Raw genomic sequence first — 26,652 nt, 5'->3', positions numbered from 1 at the left:
ACCGTTTGTGAATTGTGATAGTCATTATATATGAGTTATCAAGTTAACCAAAGAGGCTGATAACAGCTACGGCGTTACAAATGAGAAACACAGCCACATACCAGGCAAATCAGGGATGTTTAACTCTGCATCTTGTTCATCTTAGATATCGAATTGAAGTCGGTAAACAAATGCTACTTATCTTAAGCACAAAGTGAAACAACAAAGAAGATGTCAACTTTTCAACTTGATTTTCAGGCAAACTAGAAAAAATGCTGAACCAGAATCAATCACTTGAAAAAAGATCACGCCTTTTCTGTTCTAGAAGCAACAAAGCACGCTAAAATGAGGAAATAGCTTAGCAAACCACAAAGGAAGACAAGGTTTCTTGACTAAAACATTCAGGGCATCAACAAAGTAGGGACCTTTATATCAAATTATTTCTCGACTTATTCGCAAACAAAATGACAGATTAATAAGGGGAGAAACTCAACCATCAATGGTCGATCTTATAAGTTTTGATTCTAACAACGAAAATTTTCTCTGTTCCTAGTGAACAATTTTATCCCCAAATCCAATATTGATAATCCCTTAAAACGAGAAACCATAAAAATTACCAAAATCAATTTCAATCATCCCTGAGCTAGCTTCATCGCAGCCATTTCCTCTTCCGAGATCTTCTTCTCGGCTTCGAGCTCCTTCTTCACCTGTTCTTCAGCAGCTTTCTCCGCCGCGAGAATCGGCTGGTAGTAATCGGAGTGAGCATCCATACACTTCTTCAGCAACGAAGTGACTTCCGTACACTTGGTGACGATATCTTCCTTGTTCTTCTCAGCTTCCTCCACGCAAACTTCCCAAGCCGTGAACGATTCTTTGCAACCACCTGCTTTCATGAACAAGCAAAACCCGCACTCTCCTTCCTCTTCCCCCTCCGCGTCTCCTTCCTTTGGTTGATCCGATTCTTCAATTGGGGATCCGGATTCTACTGGATCACGCCAAACAGTTGAAGAATCACCCAATTTCTCCGAAGAGGACGAATCTCCAAGCTCTGGGGACGAATCTCCAAGTTTCTCCGATGGGACTTGGTTGTTTTGAGATTGGGAATCGGAATTCTCCGTCTTTGGATCCGTCGATGACATGAACCCCATTTTTCCTCAGCCGCGAGATCGGGTCTTGTGGGAATCGAATAAGGCAAAAAAATGGCTAAATGGTTTTAGGCTTCTCGGTGTAGCCGCCGCCGACTCCTACAGATGTGTAGTCGCAATTCGCAACTTCTATGTCAAAACTCTAAACCCCTCAAAAACCCTTTCCCTTTGTGATCATCTATTTTTTTTTTTTAATGTAGTAACTTTATTCATTTAATTTGATTTTGTTATAAAAAAATTATTTGAGGTCATTTTTTCCTGGGCAAAATAAAAATTGCTGTGGATAAATCGTAGGGGTAAATTATTATTTTTGTAAGAAAATAGAGTAGGGTAAATTCTAAAAATGGTAAATGATAAATCCTATACGTTGGTTTTGCTTTTGTTTGTTTTTCCTTAAGAAAAAAAAATCATTTTTGACGGGTCAATTGGTGATGTATGAGCCATATGGCAAAGTCAAACATCTCAAAACCGGATTAAAAGAACAAACCGAACTCAACCATGAAAACTACATATTAGATCAACCAAAAAAAAAAAAAAACTGAATGTGATTAGTCCACAAGAGACCTGAAAAATGCGAGTTGACAAAAAATGTATTGTTGAGATGTCCACATCACAATGCTTTTTGGGTAATTAAAGCTAACTCTCTTATTTGCCATTTTTCGTTAACTTAATAACTTGATTGTTCACATAAACCGAATATCAACACCTACATCAATTTGTTTATTGTAACAGATATAAGAATTAATCATTTGAAAAATATTGGAGTCACTTTCAGAGTTTGTCGATTTGCACAGCCTAACACATTTAGAATATTTATAAACGTACAAGTTTCTTTGACTTAGTCACAATAAGAGTTCTAAACTCTTTGATAACTTCTAATAATGATTGATACTAAAAATCCATAGAAATGTCGGTATGTGTCATCAACTATTTCAAATCTCCGGTGAAGTTTTTTGGGGCTCTGGGTATGAAGATGAAGCTTATGATAACAGTCGTCACTTGCTTAGTACTTTGGTCGGTGATGATAATATCATTGTCCAACGTCTTCAAACACCAGCTTCTTGGTGCTATAGTCAACGGTAGGGATCATTCATCTTCTATGTTTCTTATCCAGAAACGCTTCTTTTGACTTAATATTTCATTTTCTTGTGATTAATAGGTTCAAATGATTCCCAAAAACCGAGAGATAAACTGTTAGGAGGGCTTTTAACCGCTGATTTCGATGAAGATTCTTGCTTGAGTAGATATCAGTCTTCCTTGTATCGCAAGCCTTCACCGTACAAGCCTTCTGAATATCTTGTCTCAAAGCTTAGAAGCTATGAGAAGCTTCACAAGCGTTGTGGTCCAGGCACAAACGCTTACAAGGAAGCAACAAAGAATCTTGGTCATGATGGTCAGAATTATGCAAACAAATCTGTTGGTGAATGCAGATACATTGTGTGGGTCGCGGTTTACGGGCTTGGCAACAGAATACTTACTCTTGCCTCTGTCTTCCTCTATGCTCTCTTGACAGAGAGAGTCGTTCTTGTTGATCAAAGAAAAGACATTAGTGATCTCTTCTGTGAGCCTTTTCCAGCTACTTCCTGGTTACTTCCTCTGGACTTTCCATTGATGGGTCAGATAGATAGCTACAACAAGGAATACTCTCGTTGTTACGGAACAATGTTGAAGAATCAAACCATTAACGTAACTTCAGTCCCACGGCATCTATATCTTCATATCCTACATGATTCAAGAGATGAGGATAAGATGTTCTTCTGCCAAAAAGATCAAACTTTAATCGATCAAGTCCCTTGGTTGATTGTCAAAGCCAATGTCTACTTTATCCCATCTCTATGGTTTAATCCAACTTTCCAAACCGAGCTCATCAAGATCTTCCCACAAAAAGAAACCGTCTTCTACCACCTGGCTCGGTATCTTTTTCACCCAACAAACCAAGTTTGGGGAATGGTCACTAGATCCTACGATGCTTACTTATCAAGAGCAGACGAGACACTCGGGATCCAAGTACGGGTTTTCAGCAGACGCGCTGGATATTTCCAGCACGTCATGAACCAGATAGTAGCCTGTACACAAAGAGAGAAGCTGTTGCCTGAACTGACTACACAGGGATCACAAGTCACTACTAATACAACGAAAATCCCGAACCTTAAAGCTGTTCTGGTCACATCTCTGTATCCAGAGTACTCTGATAACCTAAAGAAAATGTATTGGGAACGACCAACTTCGACAGGAGACATTGTACAAGTTTATCAGCCAAGTGGAGAAAGGTTTCAGCAAACGGACAAGAAGCTTCACGACCAAAAGGCACTGGCCGAGATGTATCTTCTGAGTTTAACAGATAAGATTGTCACAAGCGCAAGGTCTACATTTGGATATGTTGCTCATAGTCTTGGAGGATTAAAGCCATGGTTACTCTATCAGCCAACGAGAGGCAAAACTCCAAACCCACCTTGTGCTCGTGCTATATCCATGGAGCCTTGTTTCCTTACTCCTCCGACTCATGGATGTGAAGCCAAAAAGAGAATTGGCTCGGCGAAAATCGTTCCTTTTGTTAGACATTGTGAGGATCTTTGGCATGACGGGCTTAAGCTATTTGATGATACCAAAGATGAGTTATAGTTCTTATTCCATTAAAACAGAGATTTTTTTTTTAATGAATGAATATTGGTAATATCAATGTAAAGGCAATGGATCTATGCTCGTCTATTCGTCTACATATTAAAACTTGAAAATAATGATCAACCATTAGTGTGTTGTGGTAACTTGCTATGATTTCAGATTCTATTATGGTGAAATTCAGGATGTAAGAGAAGAAAGTTTTTTTTTGGGTGATTCATTGGTTGGAATACTGATGACAGTATGAAATGTTGAGAGGTACACAAGTACACAAAAACAGAGGATAAGTTATATAATATATATAACCAGATTAGATATATTGGCTTGCTTTCCATATAGATTGTGAATGATTTAGTCTATTTTTACTCTAGATTTTCAAATCTCAAATCCTAATGCATTTAACGATTTGTCTGTCAACTACAATGAAGTTGCATGGAGGGTTACAGTCGATAAGATGTCTTGGTCATTTTTAAGTATTTTTTCTATGACATACAGATTACAGACTGGCTCTTACAATCAAGCTGCTTGGATGGTTACAGTCGACAAGATGTCTTGGCCATTTTTAAGTATTTTTTTCTATGACATACAGACTGGCTCTTAGATCGGAATCAAATAATATCAAGACTTATAGCAATTTATTTTATATTTGTAGTAGGAAGAAACAATTAGTGAATTAATGAAAGAATTAAAAGAAAAAAAAATGAATTAATTCATTCATTATAACATGTGTGTTGGAGTTTGTTGATGGTCACAACAATATAAGAATAGGTAAAACACAAGTTTCGTTAACTTAATCGCAGTTGACCTCTAATTCAAATATTTTGGGTATGAAGAAGAAGCTCATGACAACAGTCGTCACTAGCATAGTACTTTGGTCGGTGATGCTATTCTCCAACATCTTCAAACACCAGCTACTTCATGCTGATACCAACGGTAAAACCACTGATCTTTTGAGATTATTGTCAACTTGAGAGATATTTCTTTGAGCATCATTTTTCTTGTAATAGGTTCAAAGGATTCTGAAAAACCGAGGGATAAACTGCTAGGAGGTCTTCTCACTGCAGACTTTGATGAAGATTCTTGTCTGAGTAGGTACCAGTCTTCCTTGTATCGCAAGGCTTCACAGTACAATCCTTCTCAGTATCTCATCTCTAAGCTCCGAAACTACGAGATGCTTCACAAGCGTTGTGGTCCAGGCACAGAAGCTTACAAGAGCGCAAAAGAGCGGCTTGGTCAAGATGAGCTTGCAAGAAGCTATAGTGAATTATGCAAATACATTGTGTGGGTGCCATTGTCTGGGCTTGGAAACAGAGTGCTTGGCCTGGCTTCCCTGTTTCTCTATGCTCTCTTGACAGAGCGAGTCATTCTTGTTGACCAACGGAGCCATTTAACCGATCTCTTCTGTGAGCCTTTTCCGGGAACTTCTTGGTTACTTCCTCTGGATTTTCCACTGATGGATCAGTTAGATAGCTACAACCAAGAACATGAGCGTTGTTACGGAACAATGTTGAAGAAACATGCCATTAACTCGACTACAACCCTTTCACACCTTTATATTCATCTTTTTAGTGGTTACAGAGATCATGACAAGACGTTCTTCTGCGAAGCAGAACAAACCCTCATCAGGAAAGTGCCTTGGTTGGTCGTTAAATCCAACCTCTACTTTGTTCCCTCTCTATGGTTGATCCCCAGTTTCCAAACCGAACTTATCAAGCTATTCCCGCAGAAAGACACCGTATTCTACAACCTGGCTCGGTATCTTCTTCACCCGAGTAACCAAGTTTGGGGTATGGTCACTAGGTCTTACAACGCTTACTTAGCCAGAGCAGATGAGAGACTTGGCATTCAAGTAAGGGTTTTTAGCAGACGCGCTGGATATCTCCAGCACGTCATGGACCAGATCGTAGCATGTACACAAAGAGAGAAACTATTACCTGAAGCAGCTACGCAAGAAGAATCACAAGTAACAAATACATCAAGAAGCCAGAAACTTAAATCTGTTCTTGTCACATCTCTGTATCCAGAGTACTCTGACAACTTAAAGCGGATGTTTTGGGAACGACCGACTTCGACAGGAGAAATAATTCAAGTTTATCAGCCAAGTGAAGAAATGTTTCAGCAAACAGACAAAAAGCTTCACGACCAAAAGGCCCTCGCTGAGATGTACCTCCTAAGTCTGACGGATAAACTTGTCACAAGCGCATGGTCTACATTCGGATACATAGCTCAAGGTCTGGGAGGAATAAAGCCGTGGATACTCTACAAGCCAGAAAACAACACAGCTCCTGATCCGCCATGCGTTAGGGCCATGTCAATGGAGCCTTGTTTCCTTAGAGCTCCACTCTATGGTTGTGAATCCAAGACTGCTACTGACACAGGGAAACTCGTCCCTTTCGTAAGGCACTGTGAGGATTGGATCCCGGGACTTAAGCTAGTTGATGCCCCAGATAAGTTATAGAAGTAGAGAAGCTTTGATGAATTTTCGATTGTACATCTTCATCCTCGGATTTATTAATGTAATCCATGGTAAAGATTTTGTTTTAAGGACTCGTTAATGTCCCACAGTGATTGTTGGAGGTGAAAACCGCACTCCGGTTTTCTCCGGTACAAACTGAGATCGGCAAACCATAAGTCCGGTTTACAAAGGAACGTACCGAGAAAAGATGGGCCGAGCGGAGGCTGGCCGAATACGGCCCATTAGGCCAAGGTCGGTGAGAAACCTCTCGAAGGAATAGAGGGTTTCCCTGAGCTCGGTCAAAACAGGAAAGTTTCCTGATGGAAAAAAGGAAACTTTGGAGAGAAAAGGAAAGAAACCGAGAGAAAAGGAAACTCCTCTCGGTCCCATATCGTCTAAGGCGTGCTCGAGGACCGACTTAAGAGATATATATAAAAGGAGATGAATCGACACCAGAGAACACAAGATATTCCCAAGAAGACTTAAAGACTGAGAGCTCAATACGCTAGTTTCTTAGTCGTCTTAAGTCTTAGTTCGTTATTATTTACCTGAATAACCGAACTCAGTTGTATTTTGCTTGATTCAATCCAATAAAAACCGAGTTTCCGATCTAAAAGTACTGTTTTGTCCCTTGTTGATATTTGCATATCAACAGTGATAATAAGAAACTATGTTCTTTGGCCATCGGTGAAGATAGCTTCAAAGCAATCAAATGAAGGGGAAGAGGACTACTTATTAATTAGTATTAAAATACTAATGTTCTGCAGAGATCTACGACCCATGTTTCAATAATGTATCAACATTTGCCTCGGTTTCTTTGTTGTCAATAAGAAAATAAATATACTGTATTATATAGTATTCATTAAAAAAATGTTGATGTGTTATATATAAATTATACATCTACTAAAAGTACAAGTTTCTTTAACTTAATCAGAGTTCTACTCACACATACCAGATCTCGAGCGAAGTATTTCAGGGATTTGGGTATGAAGAAGCTTTTGATAACAGTCGTCACTTGCTTACTACTTTCGTCAGTGATGTTACTCTCATTCTCCAACAACTTCAAAAACCAGCTTCTTGATGCTACTACCAATGGTAAAATCATATTCATCTTTTGGATTTCGTTAGCTCAAGAATGCTCCTTTGACTTCATATCTCAATTTTTCTTGTGATAGTCTCAAAGGAATCCGTTAAACCGGTGGACAAACTGGTAGGAGGTCTTCTTGCTGCAGGGTTTAATGAAGATTCTTGTTTGAGTAGAAACCAATCTTCGTTGTATCGCAAGCCTTCACCTTACAAACCCTCTGAATACCTTGTCTCTAAGCTTAGAAGCTATGAGATGCTTCACAAGCGTTGCGGTCCAGGAACATATGCTTACAAGAGAGCACAGGAGCGGCTTCTTCATGGCGATGAGGATCTTGCAAGAAAATCTAATGCTGAGTTATGCCAATACATCGTGTGTGTGCCACTGCGTGGGCTGGGAAACAGAATGCTTGGACTGACTTCTCTGTTCCTTTATGCTCTCTTAACAGAGAGAGTCATGCTTGTTGACCAACGCAAGGATATGAGTGATCTCTTCTGTGACCCTTTTCCGGGTTCTTCCTGGTTACTTCCTCTGAATTTCCCATTGACGGATCAGATCGATAGCTTCAACTTAGAACACTCGCGTTGTTACGGAACAATGTTGAAGAATCATGCTATTAACTCCACTACAATCCCGTCACACCTTTATCTTCATCTTCTCCACGATCATGGTGATTATACTAAAATGTTCTTCTGCGAAAAAGATCAAACTGTCATCAGGAAAGTGCCTTGGCTGGTCGTGAAATCAAACCTTTACTTTGTCCCATCTCTATGGTTGATCCCTAGTTTCCAAACCGAACTCATCAAGCTATTCCCACAGAAAGAGACCGTCTTCCACCATTTGAGTAGGTATCTTTTTCACCCGACAAACCAAGTTTGGGGTATGGTCACTAGCTCCTACAACGCTTACTTAGCCAGAGCAGACGAGAGACTTGGCATTCAAGTAAGGGTTTATAGCAGACCCGCTGGATATTTCCAGCACGTCATGGACCAGATTGTAGCCTGTACGCAAAGAGAGAAACTGTTGCCTGAAGCAGCTGCACAAGAAGAAGAATCACAAGTCACTAATAATAATACATCGAAAATCCCCAAAGTTAAAGTTGTCCTGGTCACATCACTGCATCCAGAGTACTCTGATAACCTAAGGAACATGTACATGAAACGCCCTACTTGGACAGGAGACATTGTACAAGTGTATCAGCCAAGTGGAGACAGGTTTCAGAAGGTAGACGAGAAGATTCATGAGCAAAAGGCGCTCGCGGAGATATACCTACTAAGCCTAACTGATAAGCTCGTCACAAGCGCATGGTCTACATTTGGATACGTAGCTCAAGGTCTTGGAGGGTTAAAGCCATGGATACTCTACAAGCCAGAGAACAGAACAGCTCCTGATCCGCCATGTGTTCGGGACTATTCGATGGAGCCTTGTTTCCTTAAACCAGCTCTATATGGTTGTGAAGCTAAGGCAGAGATAAATGCCCCTTTTTTAAGGCATTGTCATGATCGAACTTGGGGGGTTAAGCTTGTTGATTCCCAAGACTAATCTTTTCTAATTTTGAAATAGTACTCGTCGACATTGTTTCATTCCGATCCCTCCATTAATTAATGAAAAAGTCTTGACCTTTTGAGATGCAAAGACGATCAATGAATCAAAATTTTCATGCGTACACTGCAATTTTCGAACCGAACAGGACTTTCACTTCGTGCTCTCACTAGTTATCGTAGCACCATCAATCTCAAGATTTGAAGCTCAACCACTCTCCTAATCGCTACCTTCTCATAATCTTCTCAAAATAATGTAGTTAGGTTATCTGAGTATCTGACAAAACAGAGTTATGGAATCGGTGAGTCACTCGCGAGTGATGACTGATTAACTGATAAGGAGATACTCGGGTCAAATTAGTGTCTCGTATTTCTAGTGTCAATATTATATTTTTTCCTATATAAAAATTAAAATAGTCAGTATTAACCTTCCCTATTAAAATGTCAATACTCAATAGCCAACACATATCTCAACATTAAATTTAAAGATTATTTTCCAATTTTAGTTTAAACCATTAAGCCTTCTATGGAGATTCTATTAGTATTTACTAATTTATTTCTATTGACCTACATATATATTGTGTCTATATATACTAACAAATATATGGAAATAATCATATTACATTCATCCTAAATCTTAGTCAATGTTACCTTACATGTTGTTAATACTGCCTTATTAAAATATAGTAATGTTCTTTTTAGCAGATTGAGATCATTTTTTTTTGCTTTGACAGCATATTGAGATCTAATCAACATAAATACAATGCGTGTATGTACTAATTTATATATATGAACTTTTTAAGATTAAGCTCTCTTTGTTCAAATTAAACAGAAAAAAAATCTGCTCTTTTTCTTTCTGTATTTTTACTCACCTCTTTCTTCTTCTTTGTTTTCAAATTTTTATTGGTATTCTGTTCTTTTGACTTTGCTTTTCTTGAATTTTTGAAAAACATTTTTGACTAAAAACATGTTTTATTGTGTTCATGAATGTTTCTTCAGCTAAATGTGACTTCAATAAAAATGTTTTCTTTTTGATTGTTGTTTGATGAACACGATGGGTACCAAACAATCATTTGATCCATTTGTTGGAGAACAGGCATATTATCAGAGATCCATTCAACCAACAACATATGATCAATGCATAAAGGTAAATTATGAATTTATATACGCTTATAACTTTATATTTTTTGTCATGTTCATATTTAAGTTCAAATTCAATATATGATTCAATATTTGTAGATGCAAAACACGATTCAACAAAATCATTCAAGAAAAGTAATAATCTTAGGTTTACGACAATAAATTTTGTTTAGATGTCTTCTTAGTCTAGAGGTCTTAATATTAGAATTTCATTAAAGGTCTTTTTGAAAGTATATCAATATACATCTACTCTCTAAGGCTATATTAATATCGGTATAGTGAAATGGAGCCGCACAAGAAGTAGCTCTTGGGTTTCTTTATCAAAAGAAAAAGAAAAAATGCATGCTCCAAAACAAATATTAAAAATTCTAGACCAAAAAAAACTAGTGGTAACAACAACTAACAAGTAACATTCTCTAAAAAGAAAAAAAAAACATGTATGCCTCGATATGTCCTATGTGGCTATAATTTGATGTGGATTTAATACTTTGGTTTAGGCTGGTTTTAATAGTTGATTTCGGTTGGTTAAGTGAAATGTCGGGCTAGGCTTTTATCCCTTAAATATGGGCTTAATTGTATAAGGCCCAGTGGTAACAATTTTAATTTAACCGTTGGAACAGAGTAACGACCCTGGTGAAGGTAGTTTGTTTTTAGAGAGGGAAAGCTACTCAATAATCAAATATATACAAAAGCAATAAGTTTTCATAACAATTAAAATATAGAAAATAGACGTATAATAAAAACTTTAAATGTCGTCATTGTTAATAGGGATGGGATCTCATATATATAAGTTGTCTACTGAATTGATATGGAGGCTCAAGTTAGGCTATTCTAGGAAGCTAAATCGAACTTGTGTACTTTCTTTCTTCTTAGTCAACAACGTGAATTTTCGGATCTGATCAGCTATGATTATTTTTGTTAGAATAAATAAATGAATATGATTTGTTCAAATATAATAATACATGGTTATAGAGAAAAAAATAGTAATAATACACGACATGTGATATTATAACGATTCTTGATAACTCTGAGAAACTCTCTCATTGGCCATTTCATCGTTAATTAAGTAGGCAATACAACTTGATGATTCGAATACATCGAAGATCAAAACTTGTATATATTAAACAAAAGTAGAGTCACGTTCGGAGTTCGTTGATAGTCACAACTTAACAATGACACATTAGAAGAATATTCAAACTTATTTAGTTATTTATAAATTATCAAGTTTCGTCCACGTTAAATCACAGTAATAGTTGTAATCAGGCTGCATATATAAACTCAGCTTGAATCAGCTCCTAATAATAACCAATAAAACTAAAGTCAACATGTATCAAATATTTCAGATCTCCGGCGATGTTTTCAGGGCTTTGGGTTTGAAGATGAAAATTCTGATAACAGTCATCTTTAGTGGCTTACTAATTTTGTCTGTTGTCTTACTATCATTCTCAAACAACTTCAACGACCAACTTATTGATGCTTCAATCAAAGGTACACAAAATAAACGTTAATCTTTTGTGTTTTATTGTGTTAACTCAAGAATTGCTCCTTTTGAAGTTTATACATTTTCATTTTCTTGTGATTATTAGGGTCACCTGAGTCCGAAACACCAAGGGATAAATTGATAGGAGGGCTTTTAACCACAGATTTCAATGAACGTTCTTGCGTGAGTAGGTATCACCAATCATTGTTGTATCGCAAGCCTTCACCGTACAAGCCTTCTGAATATCTTGTCTCAAAGCTAAGAAGCTATGAGAAGCTTCACAAGCGTTGTGGTCCAGGCACAAGAGCTTACAAGAAAGCTACAAGGAATCTTAGTCATGATGATGGGAATTATGCAAGCAAATCTGTTGGTGAATGCAGATACATTGTGTGGGTCGCGGTTTACGGGCTTGGCAACAGAATACTAACTCTTGCCTCTGTTTTCCTCTACGCTCTCTTGACAGAGAGAGTCGTTCTTGTTGATCAAAGCAAAGACATTAGTGACCTCTTCTGCGAGCCATTTCCAGGTACTTCATGGTTACTTCCTGTTGACTTTCCATTGATGAAACAGATTGATGGATACAACAAGGAATACTCTCGTTGTTACGGAACAATGTTGAACAATCATGCCATTAACTCAACTTCAGTCCCAAGGCATCTATATCTTCATATTATACATGATTCAAGGGATGAAGATAAGATGTTCTTCTGCCAAAAGGATCAAGCTTTAATCGATAAAGTCCCTTGGTTGATTGTCAAAGCCAATGTCTACTTTGTTCCATCTCTATGGCTTAATCCAACTTTCCAGACCGAACTAATGAAGCTCTTCCCGCAAAAAGAAGCTGTCTTTCACCATCTGGCTCGGTATCTTTATCACCCGACAAATCAAGTTTGGGGTATGGTCACTAGGTACTACAATGCTCACTTAGCCAGAGCAGACGAGAGACTTGGGATTCAAATACGGGTTTTCAGCGACCAAGCAGGGTATTTCCAGCACGTCATGGACCAGATCTTGTCATGTACACAAAGAGAGAAACTATTACCTGAAGTTGTTTCACAGGAAGAATCGAAAGTCAACATATCGCAAAGCCAGAAACTTAAAGCTGTTCTTGTCACGTCTCTGTATCCAGAGTACTCTGATCGCTTAAAGAACATGTTTTGGGAACGACCGAGTTCGACAGGAGAGATAATTGAGGTTTATCAGCCAAGTGGAGAGAGGGTTCAACAAACAGACAAGAAGCTTCACGACCAAAAGGCGCTCGCAGAGATGTATCTTCTTAGTTTAACAGATAAGATTGTCACAAGCGCAAGGTCTACATTTGGATATGTTGCGCATAGTCTTGGAGGATTAAAGCCATGGTTACTCTATCAGCCAAAGGAGGCTAAAGCTCCTGATCCACCGTGTATTCGATCCACGTCGATTGACCCTTGTCACCTTACTCCTCCGTCTCATGGATGTGATGCCGAATGGGGAACTGACTCGGGAAAGGTTGTTCCTTTTGTAAGGCATTGTGAGGATCGTGAGAATGATGGGCTTAAGCTATTTGACGAGTTATAGATCTTGTTTATCATAGCTGATTTCATTGGATTATTGAGTTATTGAAACAGAGGATCAATTTTTATATTTTTCGTCTATAATAATCATCACTTTAGTTGAGATTCAGTTTTTAATTAAAAACAAAAAAGAATCATGTTTGTACGCTTACAACTGACACTTTACAGTTTACTATGGTATCCTCTGTATTGATATGTTAATGCATAGAAACAATTTAGCTGTCAATAACGTTTACAAGGTTTCACTGGTTTATAATAAATAGCAGTTTACATTTACTTATATCACTTATATTATTTGTTTTCATGACACAGAAAGTGGAAACTGCATCGTACGCAACGAGCTTTGAAAATCCTCTGTTCCAAGCTGATGAGCAAAGTTTCTACCTTTATGGTTCCTCTGTTCTCAAGCTGTGTTCCCGTCTTTGTCTTTTTCTGTCAGAAGAAGCCCTGAAGATACTTATACCACTGTATAAATAGAAGAACAAGTGCATTTACATGAACAGTGAGCTCCCATCCTCATTACGCTGATGCAGATCCCAAATTTCTTGTCAACTGATAAATAACTATGTTCTCAATACCTACAACTAACTGTGTTTCCACATCCTCGCCTGACCTTTTCAATATAGGCTCTTCATACTTGGAACATTCTTGAGATCGAAGTCTCTTGGCCTTTAATCTAGCATAAGCTTTCCCAAAGCATCAAATGCAACATTGTAGCAAACCCTATCAAGTGAAACGTTCTTGTCTCTAAACTCTTTGAGCAGATCATAAGCTTCCTACAACTTTTACCCGTCTGAGAACAGCACAGAAGGATCGAGCTTGCAATCAGAAAGTTCATTCTTTTACCTTTCTGCGCTATTGTATCAAAAAAACAAAAATGCAAAGCTTTTGGGAGATTCATGTTCTTGCGATGTCCTTCAATTATCGCTGAGTAAACACACACATCCTGATCAATCCCAGTTTCCTCAATGTCAAGAACAACTGCTTCAGCAGCGTCTATTTTCATCTCGTTGCATTAAACTGCAGACCAAAAGCACGTAAGTATGTGCATCCACATCCAGCCCCAGCCCCGCTAATTGCCAGAAACTAGACTCCGCCATATCAGTTTTTCCGGAAGCAATCATACGGTTCATCAGAGAATTCAATGCCTTTGCATCCGGAGCACAACCGGGGATTCTTCTGGAAGAAAATAAACCGATAGCTTCGTCAAAATTTACTAGATTAGCATAGGCTTTGACCAAGGCACTAAAGACCCGGCTCAACAACACCAAGCAACCGTGACACTCAAAACGGCTTTCTCCATCTCCTTTCCTAAAGAGTTCAACAACCAACGGATCCAATTTCTTCTCCCCAATCCCCTAACTACAAACAATGCTGATAACAGTCGCATAAGCTTGGACACTAAGCCCTATTTCCTTCAATTCGTTTCAGAGACGATAAAGCAAGAGAAAGATCATCCCTCACAATAGCTAAAACTCGCAAACGCCCAATTTCGTTCAATTCCACTGCTTTACCATCAAAGTTACCTTCTTTCACTTTCTCCGAATGTGAGATTCTTGGGTTCGTCAAGTGCAGGAACCACGTACAAACGCGAATTGGGTGCTCTTCAAATCAATCGTCTCACATGTGAGAGTAATGGATCGGAAACACCCGCATGAAATACTTCCCGCCGTTCCTGTGGCGGCCGGAGAAACAACTAGCAGCGACTATCTGAAAAGAGATTCGATCTCCGTCTCCGATACCGACGAAAGAAACTAACGACGATTTAGCTTGAAAGATAAGAGGGGTTTACAAGAACCAAAACCGAACCGGTTCCAACCCAAAAGAAATTAAAATCAATGTCGAACCGAAACTTGATAACCTGATATAACCGAATTTTTCGGGTGGGGTCCTCTGTTTATCTAATTTTTTTTTCTCTCGTTAAGCAAACACAAATCATATCCTCGAGAATAATTTGGAAATGGAGAGAAATGTAGGCTCTTCTGTGAAAAAAACAATGGCCAAGAAATGTATTTACAGCTGTATCAACCAAGCCAAGAAATGTATCAACAACTAAGAATATTTTTTTCATTTTGGAAACAATTAATTACAAAAATGGATATGGAAACATATTTATTATTGCTGGACATCATATGGAAACATATTTCAAATAATCAAACATGATAGGTAACAAATATGACGTGTAATCTTATTAGATAGGAAAGTGCTTTTCTCTAATTCTCTGTTTTAACATCTTTTTTAGTAGTACCTTTGCCTTTAAGATTTGAAGAAAAAATATTCAATAATACCTTTTTAGAGCATCTCTATTAACAGTGCATGACATGGCAGTCCATTTCCATCTCTCTCATCCTGAAACCAGAATCATTATGAAAAAACAGGAAGAAAACATTTCGTTTGGGATCTCACGTATGATGAAACTCATAATAACAATCACTACTTGCTTAATACTTTGCTCGGTGCTACTACTCCCAATTTCCAACATCTTCAATCGCCACAAGTCTGATCATACAATCACCGGTAACAATTGCGTTAATTTATTTCAATATTGGCAAAACAAACAGAAATTCTCACTTTGACTTTTCTATCTTTTGTGTTCTATAGAAGGTTCAAATGAACCAAGGATGAAACTGGAAGGAGGGCTTCTTGCAACAGAGTTTGATGAGGAATCTTGCTTGAGTAGGTATCATCAGTCGTCTTTGCGCAAGTCTTCACCATACAAACCTTCTGACTATCTCGTCTCTAAGCTTAGAAGCTACGAGATGCTTCACAAGCGTTGCGGTCCAGGCACAGATGCTTACAAGAGAGCTACAGAGCAGCTTGGTCACAACCATGTAATAAGAAGCTCTGGTAATGATGAGTGCCGATATGTAGTGTGGACGCCTATGTTTGGGCTGGGAAACAGAATCCTTTCTCTGGTCTCTGACTTCCTCTATGCTCTCTTGACAGACAGAGTCATGCTTGTTGACCAAAGAAACGATATAAGCGACCTATTCTGCGAGCCTTTTCCTGGTATTTCCTGGTTACTTCCTCTTGACTTTCCATTGACGGATCAGATAGATAGCTTCAACCGAGAACATTCTCATTGTTACGGGAATATGTTGAAGAATCATGCCATTAACTCAACTACAATACCGTCCCATCTTTATCTTGACATTTTCCATACTTCCAAGGAGCATGATAATATGTTCTTCTGTGAAAAAGACCAAGCTTTCATCAAACGTGTCCCTTGGCTAGTAGTAAAATCCAACCTTTACTATGTTCCATCTCTGTGGTTGATCCCTAGTTTCCAAACCAAACTCATCAAGCTATTCCCACAGAAAGATACTGTCTTCCACCATTTGAGTCGGTATCTTCTGCACCCGACGAACCAAATTTGGGGAATGGTCACTAGATCCTACAACGCTTACTTATCAAGAGCAGACGAGAGACTTGGGATTCAAGTAAGAGTGTTTAGCACGCCCGCTGGATATTTCCAGCACGTGATGGACCAGATCTTATCTTGTACAGAAAGAGAGAAACTACTGCCTGCAGTAGCTATAGAAGAAGAATCACAAGTCAGTAATACATCGACAATCCCAAAACTTAAAGCTGTAATGGTCACGTCTCTGCATCCAGAATACTCTGATCACTTAAAGAATATGTTTTGGGAACGTCCGAGTTCAACAGGAGAGATAATTGAAGTTTATCAGCCAAGTGGAGAGAGGGTTCAACAAACAGACAAGAAGCTTCACGACCAAAAGGCCCTCGCAGAGATGTATCTTCTGAGTTTAACTGATAAACTTGTCACAAGCACAAGGTCTACATTTGGATACGTAGCTCAAGGTATTGGAGGAATTAAGCCATGGATACTCTACGAGCCAAGGCACCGCAAAGCTCCTGACCCACCGTGTGTTAGGGCCATGTCGATGGAGCCTTGTTCTCTTAAACCTCCTCTCTCTCGTTGTCAAGCCAAGACGATCAAAATCACCCATTTCATTAGGTATTGTGAGGATCGTATCACAGGGATTAAGCTAGTAGATTAATTTTGATATGTTCCTCATTTTTTCCTAAAAAATCCCTAAAATACTCGAAATAATCACCAAATTTTGTTTTTTTGTTTCATGTCTGAGTGATTCAGTTTCCTAACAACCTTCCTTTCTTTTACTAACTAAGCTGAGTTTAATTTGAAATCTAAAATATATAAACTTATGTGTTATCTACTTAGCTCATAGTAGTTTACTAAGAATTTTGACTTGGCTGCATTTGTATCCGAACACAAGACAAATGCACTAATATAGAACTGTTGCTTGTTCTATTTTAAACCAAATTACAAATGTAATGTAGTTTCGCAAAATTAAATAACTCTCATTCAAATGTAATGGTCACATTCACACACAAAATAAAAATAAAAACTGGTACTAATTACTTTTTTTCTCTCTTCTCCTTTTTTCTTTGATCTTCTCCTTTTCTGATTTTTGTTTTTCATTTGATAGAAGCTGCTTCCAAGAGCAAGGAGATCGATCCTCTACCCAATGGTAAGAGTTTGTGGCTTTTTTATGTTTTTATTTCTATATTGCAACATTTTTTCTGATCATTTCATTTGTTTTTTTTATGATATAGCTTGGTATGAAGAGTTGGTGAAGCCAAAGCCGACTGGGAAGAAGAAGTTTGTTTTTTTCTGATCTTTTTCGTTTTTTCTTCTTTTTATTTTCTCTGATCTATAACAAAAAATGGATAAAGTAATAATCAAAATAATGTTAAAATAATACCATCTAATTTTTGCACAAAAATTGTATGAAAATCATATTAGTTACAAAAGTATTGAATGGTTGTTTAGGATATATGAAAGACTAAATATGGTTCAGGCTTCCCACTAGAACGATTATGTAGTTCTGATTTCATTATTTTGTCATAATTTGTTTATTATGACAAAACAATAACCCGTTTGTTACATCTGATTACTCATCCGTTTGGACTCATTCATTGTTTTGATTTCATGTTGGTTTGCTTGATCAGAAATATTTGTATATTGATCAAAAGAACAGCTAGAACAGAAATATTTCACATCCCATATATGATATGACATAAATAACAATATAAGTCTTGTGCTTGCACAAAAAAAATAGAAGAGTTGTGTGTAATGAATTTAATTTTTTGTATGTTATATGTGTTACCTGGCCTAAACCTAAATTTAAGGTGAAGCCTAATTTCATATAGGCTCATTTGAATATTAGGATTGGAAACAAATACCTTTTGATGAATGAGGATATAGAAGAGTTGCTTGTTTTATTTTAAAACCAAATTACAAATGTAACACATTTTAAAAAAAAAAACCCTCACATTCAATTTTGATTTGTCCCCAAAACGCTCAAACTGTTGATCAGTTGATGTTATGATGGTCATAAATCACACACAAAATAAAAATAAAAACTGTTAGGATTAGTTATGAGGAAATTATGTGAGACCAGAGGGATTACAGATCTAAGAGATATGTATAGTTTAGTTAGTAATACCACTAATTACAAACCCCAAATTTGTGAGATTGGATATGGATTGTTTGCATCTTGTAGCTCTGACTGAAAAAAAAAAGTTATTATGTAATTTAAGTTCTTCAATGTTGAGATTTCATAATCGTAATGTTTCTATAAATATTATCTTGCTAGTTTAACCGAGGAAAGAAGATCTGATCAAAACAAGACCTTTTCAAGGTTTTGTTTTTTTCTTCTACACCTTTTGATGGTCCCACTTCTCCAAACTCTTCACTAAAAGACAGAACTTTATTGTAATATTGACATTTTTTTTTTTGAATATTTCCCATTTGAAACTGACTAAAAAGAAAATGAAAACCTCTTTTTTCAGAACAGAGCAGGAGTCAATTTCCCTCGCTTTCAACTAACATAACTGAAGTACATATACGGACAAATCAAGATTGAGTAGAAACAGAGAAGACATCAGCTCCTCACTAAATCTCTGGAGAATCTTGAATGAGATCTGTCACGATGAAGTCCACAAGAACATTCATCACCTGCTTTGGACTCTGCTCCATGCTTCTACTTGCATTCTCTAACATCTTCAATCGCCAGCCGTCGGATCTTGACCCACCACCTAAAGTTACTACCACCACAGGTACACGATCATTCATCCTTCTCTTCTGTTCTGTTCCTTTGAAACAAAACTTTCTCATTTGCTTCGATCTCTCTCCTTCATTTTTCTTGTAATAGATTCAAAGGATCCTGAAAATCCAAGGGACAAACTGCAAGAAGGGCTTCTCGCTACAGAGTTTGACGAAAGCTCTTGTCTGAGTAGGTACCAATCTTCAATGTATCGCAAGCCTTCACCTTACAAACCTTCTCAGTATCTCATCTCTAAGCTTAGAACCTATGAGAGGCTTCACAAGCATTGTGGTCCAGACACAGAAGCTTACAAGAGATCAAAAGAACAGCTTGATCAACACGTCACACTTTCAGGCAGCTCTGGTGAGTTATGCCAATACATCGTATGGGTTCCGTTGTCTGGTCTTGGAAACAGAATACTCTCTCTGGTCTCAGTGTTCCTCTACGCTCTCTTGACAGAGAGAGTCATTCTTGTTGACCAAAGGAACGATATAAGAGATCTCTTCTGCGAGCCTTTTCCAGCTACTTCATGGTTACTTCCTCTTGACTTTCCCCTGACGGATCAGTTCGATAGCTTTAACTGGCGCACACCGATTTCTTACGGTAACATGTTGAAGCGTCATGTGATTAACTCCTCGACAGAAACATTCCCATCATATCTTTACCTCCATCTTGTTCACAATTACGGGGACTATGACCAGATGTTTTTCTGCCAAGGAGATCAATCGCTGATCAAGAAAGTCCCTTGGCTGATCGTTAAATCAGACAATTACTTTATACCGTCTCTATGGTTAATCCCTAGTTTCCAGCCTGAGCTAAGCAAGCTATTCCCGCAGAAAGATACCGTCTTCCACCATTTAGCTCGGTATCTTATTCACCCAACAAACCAAGTCTGGGGCTTGGTCAGTAGATTCTACGATGCCTACTTATCAAGAGCAGACGAGACACTCGGGATTCAAGTGCGGGTTTTCCATCGTGCAGGGTTTCACCAGCTTGTAATGGATCAGATTGTATCTTGTACACAAAGAGAGAATCTCTTGCCTGAAGCAGCAGCTTCACAAGAAGAAGATTCACAACAAGTAACAAATATATCAAGAATCCAGAAACTTAAAGCTGTTCTTGTCACATCTCTGAATCCAGAGTACTCTAATAGCCTAAAGAGACTGTACTGGGAAGGATTGAGTTTCACAGGAGACATAGTCGGAGTTTACCAACCAAGTCAAGAAATGTACCAGCAAAGAAACAAAAAGCTTCACAACCAAAAGGCCCTTGCTGAGATGTATCTACTGAGCTTGACTGATAACATTGTCACAAGCGCATGGTCTACATTTGGATATGTTGCTCAGGGTCTTGGAGGAATGAAGCCATGGATACTCTATAAGGTAGAGAACTACAAGGCTCCTGATCAACCATGTGTGCGTGCCACGTCAATGGAACCCTGTTTTCATTCTCCTCCGTTCAATGGTTGCGAAGCCGATACAGGAACTGATGCATGGAAAACAGTACCTTACGTAAGGCCTTGCGAGGATCGGATTTCTGGGCTTAAACTATTTGATCACCCAGAAGAGTTATAAGATTATACAGAATCTTTGATGAAATACCTCTTTGTTGCTTAAAAGCCTGAATAATATCCAAAGTTTGTTAACCGTCACTGTGATGCATTATTTAGTTTTGGGAAATGGTGAGATGCCATCTAACATATTTCTACTCTTGGCAAGTCCGATTGCAAGTGCTACGGAAGAAGAAACCGCCATTTTCCTAGCACTGAAAATATGAGAACATGATTAGCACGCTAATAACTGTATCTTACTGAACTTCGTTATTTAAACCCTAAACCCCCCAACAAGTAATCAAATTTTATATTTTCCACAAAAAAATGTGCTGGGGGAACAAATTAACAACAATCTCAAATACCCGATGTATGCATATGAATCAGGTTACCTTTTCGTATGTATTGGTTAATATGTCACATTCTTAAGTTCATTAAGCTAATTAAAAAAAAAATAGAACATGATTCATTTGACAAAGCAATCCAAATAATGATAGAGGACAAGTGATGCAGTAAAGTTGATGGGGAAGTGAATTTAAAGATAAAGATTAAAGCATACCTTGTAGATCTCTTTTCCTTCACCACTTGATGGTCACAATATGACACTCCGTTTATATTTTCCCTCGCTTTCAGCATGCATGAAACGTGAATCAATATATAATATATTATAAGCACCAGAGTAAGTAGAAACCAGAAACAAAGTAATAAGCAAATAACACATCTCAGTTTCAGATCTCTGGAAAAGTTTTTCTGGTCTATAGGTATGAATCGTATGATGATAAAGCTCACGATAACAGTCGCCACTTGCTTCCTACTTAGCTCGGTGCTATTACAACCATTCTCCAACACCTCCAACTGCCACCAGTCTCATGTTACTACCACTGGTACGTACGTAAGATCATTTCATCTTTTGATTTTGTTAATTCCGAAGATCAGGCAAAACTCACTGTATTTTTCAATTTCCTGTAGGCACAAAGGATTCAGAAACACCAAGGGATAAACTGGTAGGAGGGCTTTTAACCGCTGATTTCGATGAAGGTTCTTGCTTGAGTAGGTATCATCAGTCTTTGCTGTATCGCAAGCCTTCACCATACAAGCCTTCTCAATATCTTGTCTCTAAGCTTAGAAGCTATGAGAAGCTTCACAAGCGTTGTGGTCCAGGCACAAACGCTTACAAGGAAGCAACAAAGAATCTTGGTCATGGTGATGATGATAATAATGCAAACAAATCTGATAGTGATTGCAGATACATTGTGTGGGTGCCGGTTTTCGGGCTTGGAAACAGAATACTTACTCTTGCTTCTGTGTTCCTTTATGCGCTCTTGACTGAGAGACTCATTCTTGTTGACCAACACAAGGACATAAGTGATCTCTTCTGTGAGCCTTTTCCAGGTACTTCCTGGTTACTCCCTCTGGACTTTCCACTCGCAGATCAGTTAGGCAGGTTCGATCAAACATACTTGTTTTGTTACGGAACTATGTTGAAAAACCATGCCATTAACTCGACTACATCAGAAAGAATCCCGTCGCACCTTTATCTTCACCTTATCGGTGGTTACAGAGATCATGATAAGATGTTCTTCTGCGAGACAGATCAATCTGTCATCGGGAAAGTCCCTTGGCTTGTCGTCAAATCAAACCTTTACTTTGTTCCATCTCTATGGTTGATCCCCAGTTTCCAAACCGAACTGAGCAAGCTATTCCCACAGAGAGATACCGTCTTCCACCATTTGAGTCGGTATCTTTTTCACCCGACAAACCAAGTTTGGGGAATGGTCACAAGGTCCTACAAGGCTTACTTGTCTAGGGCAGATGAGACACTCGGGATTCAAGTACGGGTTTTTGGCGAACGCGCTATATATCTCCAGCATGTCATGGACCAGATCCTAGCCTGTACACAAAGAGAGAAACTGTTGCCTGAAGCAGCTCCACAAGAAGAAGAAACACAAGTCAATGTATCAAAAAGCGCCAAAGTGAAAGCCGTGCTAGTTACTTCTCTGAGTTCTGGATATTCAGAGAATCTCAAGAGTATGTACTGGGAATACCCGAGTTCAACAGGAGACATTGTTGTAGTTCACCAGCCAAGTCAAGAAGGGCATCAGCAGACAGACAAGAAGCGTCATGACCAAAGGGCGCTCGCCGAGATGTATCTTCTAAGCCTAACTGATAAACTTGTGACCAGCGGTTGGTCTACTTTTGGATACGTAGCTCAAGGTCTTGGCGGATTAAAGCCTTGGATACTTTACAAGCCTGTAAACCACAAAGTTCCTGATCCCCCATGTGGTTGTGCCATGTCCATGGAACCGTGTTTCCATTCACCTCCAGCATATGGCTGTAAAGGTAAGACCGGAATCAAGACAGGAAATATGGTCCCTTATGTGAGATATTGTGAGGATAGAAGCTGGGGACTAAAGCTAGTTCAAGTTCCGCTATGAGTTTTAGCTTCTTTCCACTCCCCATTTTGCCTACTACTACTCTCATATAGCTAGCTCAAATACTCGTATGCATATGAGTCCGGTTACTTTTATGTATGTATGGGTTCATATGTCGCATGCTAAAACTTACTTTATCTATTTATTTATTTTTTTTTGTTTTCTTGAACAGCGCTAAAGCTTACTTAGCAGTTCACAAGGCAATCCAAACTTATGTTACACGACAAGTGATACATTTTCATCATGTGATTTGAAAACAGGGAGCCAAACATAACTTATGCAATGGGTTGGTAATAGTTGTTCTCAAATAAGCCACTCAACTAGTAGTTAAATTTCAAAATTTCCACAAAATATCTGGATGCCCGGTTTGGAACAAATGAACAGTATCATTAGACTCCAATTCTCGGTGTCATCAGCTAATTTTATTGCATGCAATGGGTTGGTAAGTCACATTCTAAAGTTTACATAACTAATCAGAAAGAATAGAATATGGTTTAGTCGACAACTATTTTACAGAACAAGCAATGCCATTAAGTTAAGTTAGCTTCGGTTGAGAATTCGACGTCATAATGGTTAAGAGAGATTATGTAGCCAATTTAGCAGTCATGCTCAGGAAGTCAGGATAATGATCGAAACATACCTTTTAGAGAATTCGACCCCGAATCCTTGACCTCTTGATGGTCGTCACATCATGACAGTTTATTTTCCCTCGCTTTCAACATGAAAACGAGAATCAATATATATATAATATAGGCACCAGAGTAAGTAGAAACCATCACCAAAGTAACCAAACAAATAACGTGTCAGACCCTTTGGCAGAAAAACTGAGTCAGCCCCTCCAGCTTATGGCTGCGAAGGTAATGCCGGAATCAACACGGGAAAGATCGCACCTTTTGTGAGACATTGTGAGGATAGAAGCTGGGGGATTAAGCTAATTCGAAGCTCCTGATGAGTTTTCGCTTCTTCCATTCCCCAAATTTACTTACTATGTAAACCTATGAAATTAGAGATTTCACCTTAATTCGCAATCGTCTCCTTCCTTTTGTATTGAGATTTTCGTGTTCTGTCGAATCTCGATGAAACTGCCAATTGTTGATGTTTACGGGATCAGAAATTGCACGATTTCTTTTCTTCTCTCGGAGTGAACGGAAGGGGCGGGGATCGGTGAGTCAGATCGCGAGTGATGCTGAGTAAACTCGCCAGGCTTAGGAGATGAACACGTGATTAGCACGTGAACAATATCAGACACCTATCTTTTAGAAAGCCCTTCCATTAAAATAAATTTAATTTAATTGTATTCCACGTGATACATTTAATTTTCATCGTAGCCTTGTATTTTCTCTACTTTCAATCGTAATGACTGGAATAGAAAGCAGGATACTATTTAGAAAAGAAAAATAAGAACAATCAAATTTATATAACATAATCCACTCTAACATAAAACAAAATATTACTACATGTTATCTGATCTCATAATCATATCTATTAATTAGATAGAATACAAAATTATATTAACCAAATTGGTGAATGAATGAATACATGGAACTAAAACCCTATTCATCGTACGTATGAATCTGGTTTGGCTTAACAAGTGACGACAGAGTTTTTTCCCATTAACGGTTTTTTTGTTTTTTTTTTTTAAGGTTAATGTTTATTGTCGGTAAGAAAATATTGACCTCGTTACTTCGAAGTTCAAGAGTGTTTTTGAAATTGAAATTTTATATACTCAAAATCTTGCTTCTAGTCTTTTTCTTTTTCTTTTCCCAGAAGATTATATCATATAATCATTACACAGAAAAAGATAATGAGAATTGCATCTTTATTTGCCATTATTAGGGACGAAAAATCCAAACAATATTCAAGCCATACATAGATTTTCAGATTTTGGTTCGTATAATACAACCATATTAAGTGTATCTTTGGGTCACTTAGGTCTTTTATATGGTTATATATTTTAGAGATTCGCCATCATGCATACTATGGCTCATTCTAATCTTTCTTAGTTCTCCATCGCTGATTGGCTTGTATAGGCGTGGATGTTGAGCATCCACAAATTCACTTGGAGGTTCAACATCTAGATCCGTTGGTGTTAATAGGAACGAGGAGATAGTAATCCTCCTTGCTGCTTTTTTGCATTGCACTCTATGCTTCACATTGCACAACCTCCCATTGCTCCATATCTATATGATCAGCAAAGTTTCAATGACCAACAATTAAACACGCGAATTTAGCAACGAGTTATTTCATGGCTAATTTTATGGTTCAATTTCAAAAACATTTTTGAGCTAATATTAACTGATGATCTCACCCTAGCCATGTCACCAAGGTTGACAGTAAGTGTGTTTGGCAACGTGTTTATGGGGAAATAGGTTCCTGAGCAAGTGTCCAAGGCTTCAAGTCCACCACAATCTTCATCACCTTGAAGAATTGTTAAGAATCCAGGATCTGTGTGTACTATCAAACCACTTCTACCAATTGTTTCTGGTTTGAAATGATATTTGCTTATCCGAGATTGGATCGGCCATCCTTTGCAAAAATCGGTCTTCTCTAATTCGTAACTCTCTCCTAATCTCCTAACTAAATCCTTTGCAAGACCATCCATTGCTTTGCCGTACTTTACTAAAATTTCCCTGCAACAAGTAAAGAAACAGAAACCAAAACCATTTTTAAGACATAAGATCAAAGATCCATCTCAAGAGAAGGTGCCCATAACCGACCAAAACCAAACAACCCGTATTAAAACCGAATAATGTATATCTTTAAAAATAACAATCACTGAACCAAAACCGGATTAGACTTCCTTAACCATAAACCTTGGTAACCAAATAAAAAGAGGACAGAAGCGAGTAGACAAGGACGGAAAGATAGAGTGAAACAAAAGAAACCTTTGATCAGAAGAGGCCTCGATTTGGTCGCAAAAAGTGTTGACAGCTTTTGGAGAGGCAATGTCATAAAGACCAAATGATTCATAAAGAGGATTCAACTCAATTATAGGCTTGTAACCACTATTTAGTATCACGTCAGTGTTTCGCATCTTCACCTCATTTGGAAGTTCATGGAGATCTGTAACAGTCTTCTTCATCTCAGCCATCAAAGACATAGAAACTCCATGGTTTATCACCTTGAAGCATCCCCATCTCTCACTTGCCTCACGGATTTTCTGGTTCAACATCTTATCCGGAATCTCTTGCAAGTCTATCGTCGGAATGACTTCTTTGAGATCCGCCATTTTGTTTTTTTTTTTCTCCGAAAGAAGTAGAATAGGTTAATTTGTTTTCTCTCTATTTTCAAGACATAACCTTGTCCAAAGTTAAATAGAAGAGCATCCTCCGAAAGAATGACGTGACTGATGATGTAAGAATTGCATTTTCACCAAAGAGATTTTCTCTGTCTAATCATTAAAATAATTTAAAAAAAAAAATCATTGATCAGATTCAGATCAAATCAGTGAGGTAGTTGGAGTCGATCGACGTGGGGGATTCAGCAAACCAAAGAAAAAAAATGTTTATTAAACGTTATGATCTTAATAATTACATGGATGGTCCAACATATAAAAAAAAAAAAAGGAAAAAACGTGAATCAC

The 26,652-nt window shown here is 38.1% G+C and overlaps 9 protein-coding genes and 1 long non-coding RNA gene across 13 annotated transcripts; 7 read left to right on the top strand and 3 right to left on the bottom strand.

The window, feature by feature from the left end:
• Positions 1-309: 309 nt before the first annotated feature.
• LOC18993469 lies at positions 310-1,288 on the bottom strand. Its single transcript, XM_006416999.2, has one exon. The coding sequence runs from the start codon at positions 1,125-1,127 to the stop codon at positions 612-614; it is 516 nt and encodes a 171-aa protein (XP_006417062.1). The 5' UTR covers positions 1,128-1,288; the 3' UTR covers positions 310-611.
• Positions 1,289-2,031: 743 nt separating this feature from the next.
• On the top strand, positions 2,032-3,859 carry LOC18993468 (probable fucosyltransferase 7). The gene is made up of 2 exons (XM_006416998.2): positions 2,032-2,203; positions 2,284-3,859. Exons 1-2 carry the CDS (start codon positions 2,032-2,034, stop codon positions 3,744-3,746), a joined length of 1,635 nt encoding a protein of 544 aa, XP_006417061.1. The 3' UTR covers positions 3,747-3,859.
• Positions 3,860-4,546: 687 nt separating this feature from the next.
• On the top strand, positions 4,547-6,201 carry LOC18993467 (probable fucosyltransferase 7). Its single transcript, XM_006416997.2, has 2 exons — positions 4,547-4,676; positions 4,751-6,201. The coding sequence occupies exons 1-2, from the start codon at positions 4,571-4,573 to the stop codon at positions 6,199-6,201; spliced, it is 1,557 nt and encodes a 518-aa protein (XP_006417060.1). The 5' UTR covers positions 4,547-4,570.
• Positions 6,202-7,153: 952 nt separating this feature from the next.
• Positions 7,154-8,824, top strand: LOC18993466 (probable fucosyltransferase 8). The gene is made up of 2 exons (XM_006416996.2): positions 7,154-7,293; positions 7,374-8,824. Exons 1-2 carry the CDS (start codon positions 7,185-7,187, stop codon positions 8,822-8,824), a joined length of 1,560 nt encoding a protein of 519 aa, XP_006417059.2. The 5' UTR covers positions 7,154-7,184.
• Positions 8,825-11,243: 2,419 nt separating this feature from the next.
• LOC18993465 (fucosyltransferase 6) lies at positions 11,244-14,722 on the top strand. Its single transcript, XM_006416995.2, has 2 exons — positions 11,244-11,451; positions 11,550-14,722. Exons 1-2 carry the CDS (start codon positions 11,289-11,291, stop codon positions 12,998-13,000), a joined length of 1,614 nt encoding a protein of 537 aa, XP_006417058.1. The 5' UTR covers positions 11,244-11,288; the 3' UTR covers positions 13,001-14,722.
• Positions 14,723-15,371: 649 nt separating this feature from the next.
• Positions 15,372-17,018, top strand: LOC18993464 (probable fucosyltransferase 9). 2 transcript variants are annotated; one of them, XM_024152991.1, is made up of 2 exons: positions 15,372-15,522; positions 15,601-17,018. In XM_024152991.1, exons 1-2 carry the CDS (start codon positions 15,405-15,407, stop codon positions 17,016-17,018), a joined length of 1,536 nt encoding a protein of 511 aa, XP_024008759.1. In that variant the 5' UTR covers positions 15,372-15,404. The 2 variants fall into 2 exon arrangements, with proteins under 2 accessions (XP_024008759.1, XP_006417057.1); XM_006416994.2 differs by having other exon boundaries at positions 15,393-15,513; positions 15,598-17,018.
• A 1,810-nt stretch (positions 17,019-18,828) lies between these two features.
• On the top strand, positions 18,829-20,702 carry LOC18993463 (probable fucosyltransferase 8). The gene is made up of 2 exons (XM_006416993.2): positions 18,829-19,101; positions 19,197-20,702. The coding sequence occupies exons 1-2, from the start codon at positions 18,960-18,962 to the stop codon at positions 20,660-20,662; spliced, it is 1,608 nt and encodes a 535-aa protein (XP_006417056.2). The 5' UTR covers positions 18,829-18,959; the 3' UTR covers positions 20,663-20,702.
• LOC112084064 lies at positions 20,431-21,325 on the bottom strand. Its single transcript, XR_002898005.1, has 3 exons — positions 21,197-21,325; positions 20,690-20,852; positions 20,431-20,573 (listed from the first exon to the last, which is right to left on the bottom strand). It is a non-coding gene; the product is annotated as an uncharacterized LOC112084064 (long non-coding RNA).
• Positions 21,326-21,385: 60 nt separating this feature from the next.
• LOC18993462 (probable fucosyltransferase 7) lies at positions 21,386-24,018 on the top strand. 3 transcript variants are annotated; one of them, XM_024152516.1, is made up of 3 exons: positions 21,394-21,521; positions 21,607-22,977; positions 23,927-24,018. In XM_024152516.1, exons 1-3 carry the CDS (start codon positions 21,401-21,403, stop codon positions 24,016-24,018), a joined length of 1,584 nt encoding a protein of 527 aa, XP_024008284.1. In that variant the 5' UTR covers positions 21,394-21,400. The 3 variants fall into 3 exon arrangements, with proteins under 3 accessions (XP_006417055.2, XP_024008284.1, XP_024008283.1); XM_006416992.2 differs by lacking the exon at positions 23,927-24,018 and having other exon boundaries at positions 21,386-21,521; positions 21,607-23,270; XM_024152515.1 differs by lacking the exon at positions 23,927-24,018 and having other exon boundaries at positions 21,394-21,501; positions 21,569-23,270.
• An 862-nt stretch (positions 24,019-24,880) lies between these two features.
• LOC18993461 (2-oxoglutarate-dependent dioxygenase DAO) lies at positions 24,881-26,346 on the bottom strand. The gene is made up of 3 exons (XM_006416991.2): positions 25,955-26,346; positions 25,378-25,699; positions 24,881-25,249 (listed from the first exon to the last, which is right to left on the bottom strand). Exons 1-3 carry the CDS (start codon positions 26,296-26,298, stop codon positions 25,007-25,009), a joined length of 909 nt encoding a protein of 302 aa, XP_006417054.1. The 5' UTR covers positions 26,299-26,346; the 3' UTR covers positions 24,881-25,006.
• Positions 26,347-26,652: the final 306 nt, after the last annotated feature.

The sequence above is a fragment of the Eutrema salsugineum genome, unplaced genomic scaffold (genome assembly GCF_000478725.1).
Source record: "Eutrema salsugineum unplaced genomic scaffold, Eutsalg1_0 scaffold_5, whole genome shotgun sequence".
NCBI classification, from domain to species: Eukaryota; Viridiplantae; Streptophyta; class Magnoliopsida; order Brassicales; family Brassicaceae; genus Eutrema; species Eutrema salsugineum.
This window is presented reverse-complemented; position numbering and strand designations above follow the sequence as displayed.